This window comes from Sinocyclocheilus rhinocerous, unplaced genomic scaffold (genome assembly GCF_001515625.1).
Source record: "Sinocyclocheilus rhinocerous isolate Xijiao unplaced genomic scaffold, SAMN03320098_v1.1 scaffold1841, whole genome shotgun sequence".
NCBI lineage: Eukaryota > Metazoa > Chordata > Actinopteri > Cypriniformes > Cyprinidae > Sinocyclocheilus > Sinocyclocheilus rhinocerous.
In genome coordinates this window covers 611,297-624,874 of record NW_015666172.1, presented here as the reverse complement: position 1 = coordinate 624,874, position 13,578 = coordinate 611,297, and the positions used below count along the sequence as shown (strand labels likewise).

At 36.4% G+C, this 13,578-nt stretch overlaps 1 protein-coding gene across 2 annotated transcripts in view; it reads right to left on the bottom strand.

The window, feature by feature from the left end:
- The window catches only part of LOC107731894 (kin of IRRE-like protein 1), a 38,658-nt gene that overhangs the window by 9,625 nt on the left and 15,455 nt on the right, over positions 1-13,578 (bottom strand). For both annotated transcript variants that reach the window (XM_016543084.1, XM_016543085.1), the window contains exons 2-7: positions 6,859-7,008; positions 4,579-4,728; positions 4,230-4,387; positions 2,555-2,705; positions 1,248-1,353; positions 878-1,026 (exon numbers count right to left, since the gene is read on the bottom strand). In XM_016543084.1, coding sequence (XP_016398570.1) covers positions 878-1,026; positions 1,248-1,353; positions 2,555-2,705; positions 4,230-4,387; positions 4,579-4,728; positions 6,859-7,008 — 864 coding nt within the window. The remainder of the gene's footprint in view (positions 1-877; positions 1,027-1,247; positions 1,354-2,554; positions 2,706-4,229; positions 4,388-4,578; positions 4,729-6,858; positions 7,009-13,578) is intronic.

Here is a 13,578-nt window from a genome sequence, read left to right as displayed (position 1 = left end):
GATCATGTGTGAACAGGACCTTTTCAAAAATCCCGGTAAATTTGTTCTGGCAATCATATCGTTCTTAGGGAGATAACATGATTACTCTGAGCTGTTTACAAAGCTCCGCTGCTTTTTTAATTAGTTTTTCTATGTAAATATGCGCTAGATAGACATCTCTGAACATTGCGCCTCCCAGCTTTTTCAACGTGTCGCGCTTCTCCATACATCAGGGCTGCGACTCTGCAGTTGGATCCTATTATGCGCGTCTAGTGTTTATAAGAGCAAAAAATTCTGATTGGCTAGTAATGTTAGTTTGGTTGAGAGTGAAAGCTGTGCTCCTCTCATACCATTGGTAGGCGAACTCATGGACTCGAAAGTGATATCAACAAGTTTTTTTTTAATGGAGGATTATTTTTTTACGCAGCCAAACGCTGCACGCCGGAGATCCGGCACGGTGCCGGAGAACTTTAAGCCCTGTTGATAGATAGCTAGATAGATTTTTGATTACTAATATGCATTGCTAAGAACTTCATTTGGATAACCTTAAAGGCAATTTTCTCAGTATTTTGATTTTTTTGCACCCTCAGATTCCAGATTTTTTAAATAGTTGTATCTCGGCCAAATATTGTTCTATCCTAACAAATCATACATCAATGGGAAGCTTATTTATTCAGCTTTCAGCTGATGTATAAATCACAATTTCAAAAAATTGACCCTTATGACTGGTTTTGTGGTCCAGGGTCACATATATTACACTATACTGACACAGTGGAGACAAACAGCTTTAATTACTAGTAAATTTAATTACTAGGTAATCTGCATATTAATTTTCACCTTAAGATATTCTAGGCTAGGCTGCAAGCTTTACACACTGAATTTCGGAGTTAATACTCACAGTGGACATCGACGAGTATACTGACGTTTGTGCTGCCCACAGCATTGAACACTTGGCAGGACACAGGCTCAGTGAAGAAAGAGTGATCAGCCTTGGTGACAAAAACACTCTCTCTCGCCCCCTGTATGACCACACCTCCCTTTGCCCACCTAGCAAAGCCAAAAAGAGCCAATCAGTGATGCATAAGCAGATATATGAAGACAGACCCATGAAGCATGTACAGAACGGAATTCAACGGTACAACAGCTGTAACAGAAAATAATTGAAGATATATGGGGCTTAATACTACTTAAAGGACGTCTTTTTCTAATTTTTCATCTCAGAAAGTAAAAGGAACCACTTTAAGCATCACATTTAGTAAGAGACATACTTATAACCCATAACAGGTGGGTTGGCAGTAGCTTGGCATGTGAAGGTCACTCTCTCTCCTTCCAATACAGAGCGAGGCTCAATGGATAACGTCACCACCGGTGGGTCTGCAGAGAGCATTCAGAATACATAATAAAGCCATAGCCATTCATTAGAGCAAAGGCACATTGAAGAACTGACAGTAAGGAGCTGGAGTGGACTGAAGCCGTGGAAGTCAACGCAAGGGAAACTACTAATATAGTGTCCGAACACAGATGAACGTCACGGTTCCTCCTAATGCTCCTTGCTATCTACTTAAAGGGATTTAAACCTCTTAGAAGGTTTTAAATGTGCTATACTCTCTAAAGCTGCTTTAGAACAGTTTGTCCTATCTTGTGGGTTGAGAAGACGGTCCACGAATACAGCACCGCCTGGCTAGATGTGGGAGGTCCTTCTCTCTCACATTTCTCTTCCTACACTGTAACATATGTTTGGTCAGGTAGCCTAAAAATATGTTTCACATGGTAACATCTAAATTAACATGTATTATTCAAGTCAAAAATATTATTTAATATGACTCAATCTACCTGACTAAATTAGGTTACACCAACAAAAGAAATTTTAAGAGTTAGATCAAGCCATGTACGTACAAATGTTTTTTTAAAATGTTTTTGAGAAAAGTCTCTTGTGCACCTCCTAGTGCTGTATTCATTTGTTCAAAAATACAGCAAAACAGTAATTTTGTGAAAAAATTATTACAATATAAAATAACTGTTTTCTATTTTAATGTACTTTAAAATGTCATTTATTCCTGTGATGATAAAGTTGAATTGTCAGCATCATTACTCCAGTCTTCAGTGTCACATGATCGTTCAGAAATCATTCTAATATGCTGATTTGCTGATCAAGAAACAATTATTATTATCAATGTTGTAAACAATTACTTGCTTAATATTTTTGTGGAAACCATGATACATTTTTTTTAAAGATTCTTTGATGAATAGAAAGTTCGAAAGGACAGAATTTATTTGAAATATAATTTTTCTCTAAAAATGTCTTTACTGTCACTTTTTATTTTCTTTCAAAAATAATGCTGTTTTTATTTTTTACAAATTTTTGAATGATAGTGTATGGATGGTAAAAACAATTGCTTGATTATTTATTTTAATTATTAATTTTCAATGTAGTTTTGGATGTCTGAAATAGCTATTTTTCACATTGCATAGTAAACAAAATAAAATAAAATAATTTAGGCACCGTTGGCTTCCTCCTTTTCTCTTTCCTCATAAATTTTACTGAAGCTTCAAGCTTGAAGGGTTCTAGACTTACGGTGTACATTGAGGGTGATGGTGGCCCGTTTGCCCATCGGCACAGCCAGGTTAGTAGCAACACAGGTAAAGTTCTTCCCCGTGTCTGTATCTACTGCTGAAATGGGCAGGTAACTGCGTGTGGTAACGCGTTTCCTGTCTGGAAGCACCTCCTACACAACAAAACGACACTGTTAATACCATTGTGCTGAGTACATATGCTATCATACTAGTGTAGTAAAAACTAGGTTTTTTGGCAGCCGATGCCGATATCTTGGAAAGCAGGGTGGCCGATGGTAATAGACCATCCGGGTAACCTTGGGATACTAATTTCTAGATGTTATGATTAGGAACACACTAATTCTTATTTTTAATATTTAGGGCAGATGTTATGTGAATTGGGACACAGCATTTATTTGGTTTTGTTTTGTTTCTGACAGCTAATGCTTCTATCCATGTTATATTGTACACAAACAAACTTGCCACATAAGCACTCGGATATTAAATTTGAAATATATAATCAGAAGGAGAAAAAAAGAACAGAAAAATTAGAGTACAATGTAGTGGTCGACCGATATGGGTTTTTTGACTGCCGATGCTGATGGAAAGCAGGGAGGCCGATATAATTTAATTTATATTTAAGAAATTTGAAATCATTTGAAAATGGATTAAAAATAATTGTGTAAAATAAACATACTTATACTTTAGAAGACAAAGCATTTTTCACAAATAAATATTTAATAAAAATCTAATTAAAAAGGAAGTAAACGCTGTAACAAACAGGGCACTCAGTATTTTGGGAAGTTTGTGTGCATTGGGAATCTTTTTTTTTAGGATCCGACTAAGTTTGCAAGGTTTGTGAAATTAAATGTTCATTAGTCATTCAAAGATTTATTTAAATGAATTAAATGCGTATTTGCTGAATGCTGACGGCAAATGAGAAATTATTATAATGTTTGACTTTCTATTACTAATAATATTAAATCAATCGTTATAATACTTTTTTGTATACATTTTAATTCCTTTGTTTAACAGTTCTGATTATTAGATAGACTTCTATCCATATTAGGCAGAACTGAACGACGACAGCGAACAAGAGGAAGAATGTGAGCTGTGTGCGCTCAGGCGCTGCCTTTCTCAGCGCCGTCAAAATAAAAGTCCCGCCTCGAACACATCGGCCAAACAGAAAAACTTATCGGCCGATGCCGATATTTGAAATATGCCAAATATCGGCCGATATATCGGTCGACCACTATATCATACACATACAAACTCATGCTTGTTTCACTTTACATTTACGTTTATGCTGAGATGATTACACAAGAACATTAAATGATCTTATTTGCATCATTAATGCATGTTTCTGGACTTGTGCACAATTAACCAATTTTATTCCAAAAGGAAAAATTGTGTTCAATTTATTCAAAATGTAATAATTAGTTTTCAAAATGACTTTGCTCACCCATCTTTCACTATCTAATGAATTCCTCAAAGGCAAAATAAAATCTCTCCCTAAATTTTCTTCTTACACAATATCCTGTAACAATCATATTATATTATGAATATACATTAGGTTGCGAATACAGTTTCATGTTGATTTCAATATCTTTTTGTCTTTGCTGAGGAGTGAGTCACGTGTGTGTGAATGAGCACTCATACTAGTCAAAACGTTGTGTATGAGTGTGTGTGTATCTCACCGTGGTGCTGATGGCCCCCTCTATTGGCAGGCCGTCTTTCTGCCACTCTATGACAGAGGCGGGTTTGGCTCCGCGGGACATGCAGGTCATGTTGTGTGGGACCCCTGCTGTGAGGAGGATCTCCGGGGCCCCCTCAATCACCGGCTCATCGGGAGGAACTACACACAAACACATACGTGTTCAATTATTCAATTATTAATAGCAACATCTCATAAATCTATTCATTTCATAACACATTAACCCATTCATTCCATCATATCCAACATCTAAAACAACAAGCTTTTAGCATGCATTGACCATTCAGACCCTTTTCTAAGCAAATCCACACATTCATACACACAGCACTCACTGAGGACGGTGAGTTTGGCCCGTCGCGAGCGCAGGGCTGCCTCCGTGGCCTGGCACTCGTAGAGAGAGTCATCTGAGAGTTCAGCAGCTGAGATCTCCAGATTATACTGCCCAACATCCACCAGCCGCAACACACGATACCGCGGCCAGGCTGCAAGAGACATGCACACACAGACCATGACTTGTCACTTTTAGTGATGATTTGGAGATAGATATGCTGCGTTTGAGACAAGGTTGGATGTGGGAACTTTCGAGTGGAAATGACCCACTTCCAACATCAACGATTTCCAGTCAATTACACGTCGCGTTCACATGTTGACCACATTATGTTGCCATGACACAACGAGAGCATTTTATGTTTTTGTGTCAATTATGGCAAAAACAGAAAACAATTAACATAAAATGCTGCCATTTGTTTTGAAAATAGATGACGAAAAGCAAATTAACTCTAATTGTTTTAAGTTTGACATAAGTTATCTCCACATTATGCTCGTTGGAACAGTGACGTCAAATGACGCGTCTCGCTGAGGTCGGGGTTGATCGATCTGCCCTGAGTTCACAGGTCAGATGTCCGACTTCAAGCGGCATTCTAGACGTTATTTCCAAGTAGGAGGTAGTACAAATCAAAATTTTGAGTTGTCTGGAACACAGCAATAATCTTAATTTCAACACAAATACACACTAAATCATGAAGAGTGAGTGGTCTGATTGGTTTTTAGTGTGGTGCTATGCGGTTTCTAGGGTGTTCTGGTTGGTTAGTGTGCTGCTATGTGCTAGCTAAAATGTTCCGAGTAGTTTTAATTTTAACTTGAGTGTCGCAGATGCTGCAAAAAATGCGAGACGTGATGTGACCCAATAGTCATCTAGCAATGTTTACACAGAAGAACAATGGGAAAAAAGCAGCATAGTGCAAAATAAAAAATAAAAAAAGGTCTGTGTAAAGTGCCCCTTAATGGTTCATTCTTGAGGCTGAAATGATTATTCCAAAACATCGACAATAAAAAAAAATGTCAAACTACTAAACTAAACTGCTCAGTTCATATGGATTAGTTTTACAATCTCTTTATGAATGTTTTGAAGCGTCAAAGCAGTAGTTGCATATATTAATACTTAAATTAATACTTAAAGATCTGATATTTAAAAAAAACAAAAAACTCTGACCCTAAGAAATGGTAACAGTGACATTTGCATACTAACAAGTAAAAAAAATAAGCATGCAGTGACGTTATCCACCACTGAGAGGCAGTAGAGTTTGGGTAATATATGTTAGCGCTATGTCATGGACATTTCCAGCTTCTGCTGCAAGAGAAATGACAAAAATTCTGCTGCGAATTACATCACGCATCCCCAACCCACACAGCCCTCTCTCTACTCTGGGACTGAGTTATCAGTGTGTGCGGTGCGCATGTATTTCTGCGTGTGCACATTTGTGTATGTGTGTATCTGACTGCAGGATTTGTTTACATGCTTTTATATGAAAGCCACGGGGACAAACCAGTGAAGCATCACAGTGTAAATACAACTACACTGAGTCAAAGTGAGAGAGCAAGAGAGAGAAATCTTCCTCATGCCTTTTAACGAATCTGGCGAATGCAGCAAATGTAGTTTATCAGGTCCACATTTATCTATTTATAATGGCAGAGGTTAAAAATACCACATCCTGCCCTCACTGTTCTCATGACAGTCCACAAGGAGTGAGAAAAGATGAGCTAGTGGAGCAGAAAGCAAAAGAGCAAAGGGGAAAAGAGGACAAAAGTGAGACAGAAAACAAGTAAACAGGCAAACACAGAAAACTGAGAAAGATGAGAGATGAAACTGAAAGTATACACAGGGAAAACAGAAAAGTAAGAAAGCAAGAAATACAAGTAAGTAAGAAATATACACTTTCTTAATTTTTCTGTAGAAAATGTGTTGCTTACCAAGGTGTCTTGGGTGGTTTTAGTGTGTTATGTGGTTAAATAGAGTACAAAAGTTAGAAAAATCAAACAAGGAAACTGTAAAATAGTGAGACAGATCAGAGATGAAACTGAAAGAGTGTACATAGAAAAAACGAAAAAAGTACTAAGAAAGAAAGAAAGAAAGAAAGGTTAAGCAGTTTCTAAGGTGTCCTAGGCTGTTTTTAGTGTATTGCTACATGGATGAGGAGAGGACAAAAGTGAAAAATACGAAAACAAGGAAACATGAAAAACTGTGAAAAACACGAAAGAACAAATAAAAAGAGAAAAAAAGGGTAAAAGCACATAAATACAGAAAGAAAGAGCGAGCACTGTGTATCACTGACCCCGGAGGTCTTCTCCAATGCCTAAGGCCAGTCCATCTTTGGTCCACTGCACAATGCCTGAATAGTTGAAGACCACGCAGGACAGGACCACCCTCTGGCCCAAAACCACTGACTGGTCTGCAGGCTCCTGAGAGAACCGCGCCGTCCGCACTGAAACACAATATACAAGCATAACAGTACAATTACTGAAAGATCTGAGGCTCTAGTTCGGTCTACTTTATGTGTTCAATGCTGTGAAGGTTAAAACGCAACAATATCATACTTAAACCTTGAACCTGGTTTAACCTGGAGTCTTTAGCAGCATTAACATTCTACTAAACTTCTCCTTTTGTGTTCCATGGAAGAAAGTCAGTCTTGGAATGACATGAGGGAGAGTCAATGATGGCAATTTATTTAGAGAATTTCAAACTAAAACTGAGAGTGGTAAAAGTTAAGTCTGTGACAGACTAAACGTAAGAGCCAATGACTGAAACGTAGCATTACACCTACATCCACTGAGCAGCTTCACTCTTACAATCACTCTTCTGAGTAAGTCAATGTGGTTCCTTGGAAGAAGAAACGTGTCCCTTGATACCAAATTCCAGACACATTTCTTCACCCACAAAGCATGGTATCCACCAGCGTTGCTCTCTTTCTCTGACACACAGGAGGACATTTGATACTCCAGACAAGCCTGAGTCTCCAGCTTGAAGAACTGACTTACAATGAAAGCTTTCATTCAGAGCCTGAGTTGTGGATCTTTAATTGGACTGAAATCAAGAATGTTGTAAATTAAGTAAGGGCAACTCATATTTTCCCTGCATTCTTCTTTTCTTCGCTCAATGCTTCTCTCTTTCTTTCCTCCCTTTTTCCAAGTCCATCAGGAAGCAGTTTGCAACCTTCCTTGTTCACTTTTTCTTTCTTCCTTTAAAAATATGAAAGTCCTGTCATCATTTTTATCCACCCTCACATTGCCATATAACTTTTTTTCTTCTGTAGAACACAAAAAGAGAACTTGTGAAGTGTGCCAGTTTCTCTTTTCCATGCAGGAATGGGGACTTGAAGGGATAGTTCACCCAAAAATGTGTGTGTGTGTGTGTGTGTGTGTAAATAATGTTAGAATTTAATTTTCAATTTTGAACTGAACTATTTCTTTAAGTTTATTAGATTGAAAATTGACACAATAGTAAATCAGAACAGTATCACAAAAGCTGGTGCATACAACTTGTGTGCTATATTTGAAGCTGTATGTGTGAGATATTGAGCTGTTTAATGTTGTTACTGATCAGTCTTCCTCTCCAGTGAGTTAAGAACATCTGTGACTGGATCATCGAGTGAGCTGAGCTTTAGAACCAGATGAGTCTGATTCATGAACAAATCATTCTGACTGTTTTTGTGAACCAGATCAACTGATTCAGGACTCAAATTATTTATGGATCACTAGGGCGGGTGTCACGATTTTCAGTGAATATTAGAACAACTTAAGTTTTAGTTTGTTTCTCACACAAAGCTATCGTATGGCTTCAAACCAGTGTTGTTATTGTTAATTAAAGCTAAAACGATTAAAAAAATTAAATAAAAATTAAATGTATTTTTTTATTAAATTTAAATTAAAATGAAGATATAATAAAATGTAAATATTACACAAAATATCTAGTATCTAGTAAATATTAGATAAATAATATATAAATATTAGATGATGTCACGAATCCGGTCCATGAACTTCCGTCTGCTTGCCATCAGAGGTCACCCTTTCCATTACATTGACTCTCGCACTACACAAACTGTTGCATCATCCCGGACTACATATCCCATCATCCATTGTACTGATTGCACACAGCACTGATTGCACACAGCTGTATCCAATAACACATTCACTATATATCACTCAGTCTGACTCCTATCAAACTGCCGAGTATTGTATGCGCTTATCGCCAGCAGTGATAGCTACTTTACAGAGCCCTCGTTAGTTTCCCAGTCCTAGCCTAGTCTTGCCCTGTCTGTTTTCTTGGTTTCTGATCTTTGCCTGTTTTCCTGGATTTATCCCTCTAGTCTCGCCCTTTTGATTCTGTTCGCCGATCGTTGACCTACGCTAGCCCTAGGATTATTCTTGTGTCTTGCCCGCCATATACCTGTTTGCCATTGTTCGACCCTGCCTGTGTTTCTGACCTCTTCTGCTTTAAATAAAAGCTTGCACATGGATCCTCACGTCTTGTCAACCCCGTAACAGATGAAAACCTTATAAAAAAAATTTTTATGTTGCCCTGGCAACTAAGTTTTAAATAAGTTTATGGTACTATAATAGATATAAATAATACTAAAATAACACTAGATGTCTTTCCCTACCTGTATGCATTTCTTTTGTGTGCAGAACAAAAAAAGAACTCATTTTGACGAACGTTGGGAACCAAACAACATTCAACTCTCTAGTGAGATGAGAACTTCTGTGAATGGATCATAAAGTCAGCGAGTTGAACCTGAGAACCACAATCATGAATGAATCATTCTGAATAGTTTTGTGAACCAGATCAAATGATTCACTGCAAAGATCAAGACTCAAAAACACAAAATTATTTATGAATGCGGGTGTCACAATTTTCATTATAACGATTTCAATTTTTGTCTGTTTCTCACACATGTTATTAACATGGCTTCAAACCAGTGTTGTTATTATTAACTAAAACTATTAAAAATAATTTTCGTTAACTGAAATAATAAGCTGAAATAAAACAAAATATAAATAAACAAAAATTAGAAATGTTGCTTTGGCAACAAAGCACATCACACAAATATTAAAATTAAAAGAGAAAATTGGAAATATAAAAATAAAAGCCTATTGGAAAATATTAATAAATACTATAATAGTATATAAATAATGCTAAACTAACACAATTTCAAGCATCATGTCACATGTTTGTGATACGTTTATAGTTCATTTGTGTCCATTATAAAGCTTGAAACGCCATTCAGTGATATTGCATGGAAAAGATCAACCAGCACAGTCTTCAGTATTTCTCCTTTTGTGTTCCACTAAAGGCATGAGGGTGAGTAAATGAAGACAGAATTAACTTTTCCTTTAACTTCACATTCCTATGGGAATCCCTGGTAATGCCATCATCTAGTTTGGGGCAAAATTAGCAAGAACAACCGTTACTTTTGATCCATTTTGTCATTTTTGAACAATTCCTTGCAGTTATCTATCCTTGTTTAAATAAATTTTTCTCTCCCCAGCTCTGCCTTCTATTTCTGTGGTCTTTCTCTCTGGTTGGAGGGGGTTTGGAGGCACGCTGTCACAATCCATTTATCACATTAAATATCAGCCTTCTAGCCCTCTCTTGTTCTCTCGTCTCTCATCCCTCCAGCATTCCTCTGTAGGACCCCATCTCTCTCAGTTTCTTAACAACTGGCATATGCCCACTCATCCCCCCATGACCCCATCCCTCTCTCTTCCTCTCTGTTTCTCTCCATGTCTGTTTCCTCTCCTTCTCATGCAACATCCATGATCACTTTGGGTGAAATTTAATGAAGGTAAACAAGAGCAAACAATGCTCTAATGACCATAAAAAAATCATATATTCTGTAGGATACTGACGTTAATATGTTACTCTGGCATCCCAAACTCCTTTGTGTAATGCGCTTTGAACTTCATAAAATAAAATATTCACCAAAAGCTTAAAATTTTAGTTTATTTACTCACCATCATGTCATTGCATACCGGTATGACTGACTTTCTTCTGTAGAACCAGTGTTATTGTTAACTAAATCGCTCTGTGTAATTGAAATGAAGCTGAAATAAAATAAAATATAAACATTAGATGAAAAACTTAAATTAAAAAAATTATTAAATAAATTAATAAAAAATGAAAAATAAAATAACTTAACGTTGAAGTACTAAAATGACTAAAACTGAAATAAGAATTTTAAAAAATTTAAACTATAACAGAAATATTAAAAAATGAAAAAACATGAGAAAAAAAAGAAAGTTATGTAGGTTTGGAACAACATAAGGGTGAGTAAATTACAAAAATTTCATTTTTGGGCAAACTCAAATTCTTAAGGGATTTGAAAAATCAAATGTGATCAGATTTTCAATTTACAAAAGATGATAAAGAGGGACTCGAGACATCTCAAGGGTCCAGCATATCATAAAGACCTATGGGTGGGCTCCTATGACTTGATCCAGAAAGCAACCACCAAACAACGGCATAAACACATTCATAAAACACCTTAACAACTGCATTATAACTCAACCACCCACAACATTCCTGCACTGTTTTGCATTGCATGCTCTACATAAAATATAGCACCAAATTATTATAGTTGTTGTTATTATACAACAGGGCAGTATTTGGCCTTCACTAAAATCCATATCTATCCATTAACAGGGAGGTCATGCAACCCAATGTGACAAAGCAGTCTACAGCTGCCCGTCCTGTAAAGCAGCAGTGTATTTATGACTCCTTTCTATAGAAGATTACTTAGCTGCATTTATCCTCCACCTAAAGGGTTTTGTGCACATAGAAATGTACATTAATAGAATATATTCCTAAAATGAGAGAGCTGGCGGATTAATAACTCTCTGAAGGCTTCGATATGTTTAGAGGAAGTACAAACCTGTGTACAGTATGCAAAAAGCAGTCAAATGAGTAGTACGCATGAAACAGTAGGTGAACAATATGCGGATCCAATATTCGTTGAACACTTTGCTATCCCATGAGGCCACTGGAGCCCAGGAGCTGTCAGATTCAAAAAGTAAAAAAAAAAGAGAACTGATTCGAGCAGCTTTTTTCAAGTGCTGTAAGTACCAACAAAGATGTTCCTCATGGTTAAATTGTACTTGTTTAATGTCGCTCAAACTGTATTTCATTCTACAGCAAAATTATTGATAAAATAACCATAGTGGTCACCTCATACACTTGTACAGTCAAATTAAATAAGGGAATTGTGTGTGTACACTATATAATTCATTAGAGTGTGCTTAAAGTACTGCAGAGCTCTGCATTGAGTAGTGTTAAGGAGATCAGTATTGTGCAGCATAAAAAAAAATTCTTCTGCAAAAGACAAACTACTTTTTCTCCGCATAATAAAAGTTAATGGGGTCCAAAACAACATAGCACTACAATGATTTTCATTGTATAGATAAAACCACACACAGAGAGACATTTCTCAAAACATCTTTTGTGTTCCGCAGAAGAAAGAAAATCATAATGACATGAGGGTGAGACAGAATGATGAAAATATTTTAATTTTTGAGCGAACTATTTAAAGGATTAGTTCACTTCCAGAATAAAAATGTCCTGATAATTTACTCACCCCATGACATCCAAGATGTTCATGTCTTTCTTTCTTCAGTCGCAAAGAAATTAAGGTTTTTGAGGAAAACATTCCAGGATTTTTCTCCATATAATGGACTTCAATGGTGACCAACGGGTTGAAGGTCAAATTGCAGTTTCAATGCAGCTTCAAAGGGCTCTACACGATCCCAGCCGAGGAATATTGGTCTAATCTAGCGAAACGATCTGTCATTTTCTTAAAAAAAAAAAATAAAATTCTATACTTTTTAACCACAAATGCTCGGATGTAGGGCTGCACGATATATCAAACTAAATTATGGGTACATTTTTATTCTGGAAATGAACTACTTTTTTAACAATCTAATAAAATCACACTTGTCACACTATATGTCGTAAGTTGTCAAGAACATAATTTAACTGTCAACCATCCATAATCCATAATAACGCCCTGTTCTCCTCTCACATCGGAATCCACCAACATATTTGATTAGAACTGTTTTCAGTTGCTTCAGGAGCTTGATCTGTGCATATTTCTCTCTTGATTCAGACGAGACGACTTTTTCACTGGAGAAAGCAATATTATGGATAAAGGACTTCAGCCGGAAGCAACAGTTTGAAGTTAAAAACGTCTTGATGGATTTGTTTATTACAAAACATGCAGTTTTTCACTTCATGACATTAACTGATGGACTAAATTTCTTGTGGATTATTGTGATGTTTTTATCAACTGTTTGGACTCTCATTCTGACGGCACCCATTCACTGCAGAGGATCCATTGGTGAGCAAGTGATATAATGCTAAGTTTCTCCAAATCTGTTCTGATGAAGAAACAAACTCATCTAAATCTTGGATTGCCTTAGGGTGAGTACATTTTCAGCAAATCCTCATTTTTGGGTGAACCTATCCTTTAAACAGCCTCAGCAAAACATAAAACAATTATAAAACTCAAAATTCATAAAAAGAAAAGAAAAAGAAAAGAAAAGAAATGTTAATTAACAAAAAAAAAATGAAGTCATTCTTTTGGCCAACAAATACTGTAATTAAATTCTATAAATGTATAGCATTTAAAAACACATGACATTTATTAAAAAAATATCCTGAAATAGTTCAAGCTTTCGAATCTACCTTCATTATACAGTATATTGTTAACTTGCTTGAATGAATGTCAGTGCTGTTTTATTGTTTTCACTTGTTTACCCAATGCCTATAGCAAAAATATGTTATTTTTATTGGGATGAGTGATTTCATTACATTATACATTTTGACTCAAAACCTCATATTTACTGAGATATAACACTTCTGACAACTTCCCTTGTGATAACTAGCCCGTCTCCCCTATAAGTGCTCACCACATGAGCTTGTTATTTATGAATCAACCACAAGGAAACAAAAAAGGATGATAGAAGAAAAAGAGGAAAGGGGAAAGAGAGAAACACACAGTGGAGAT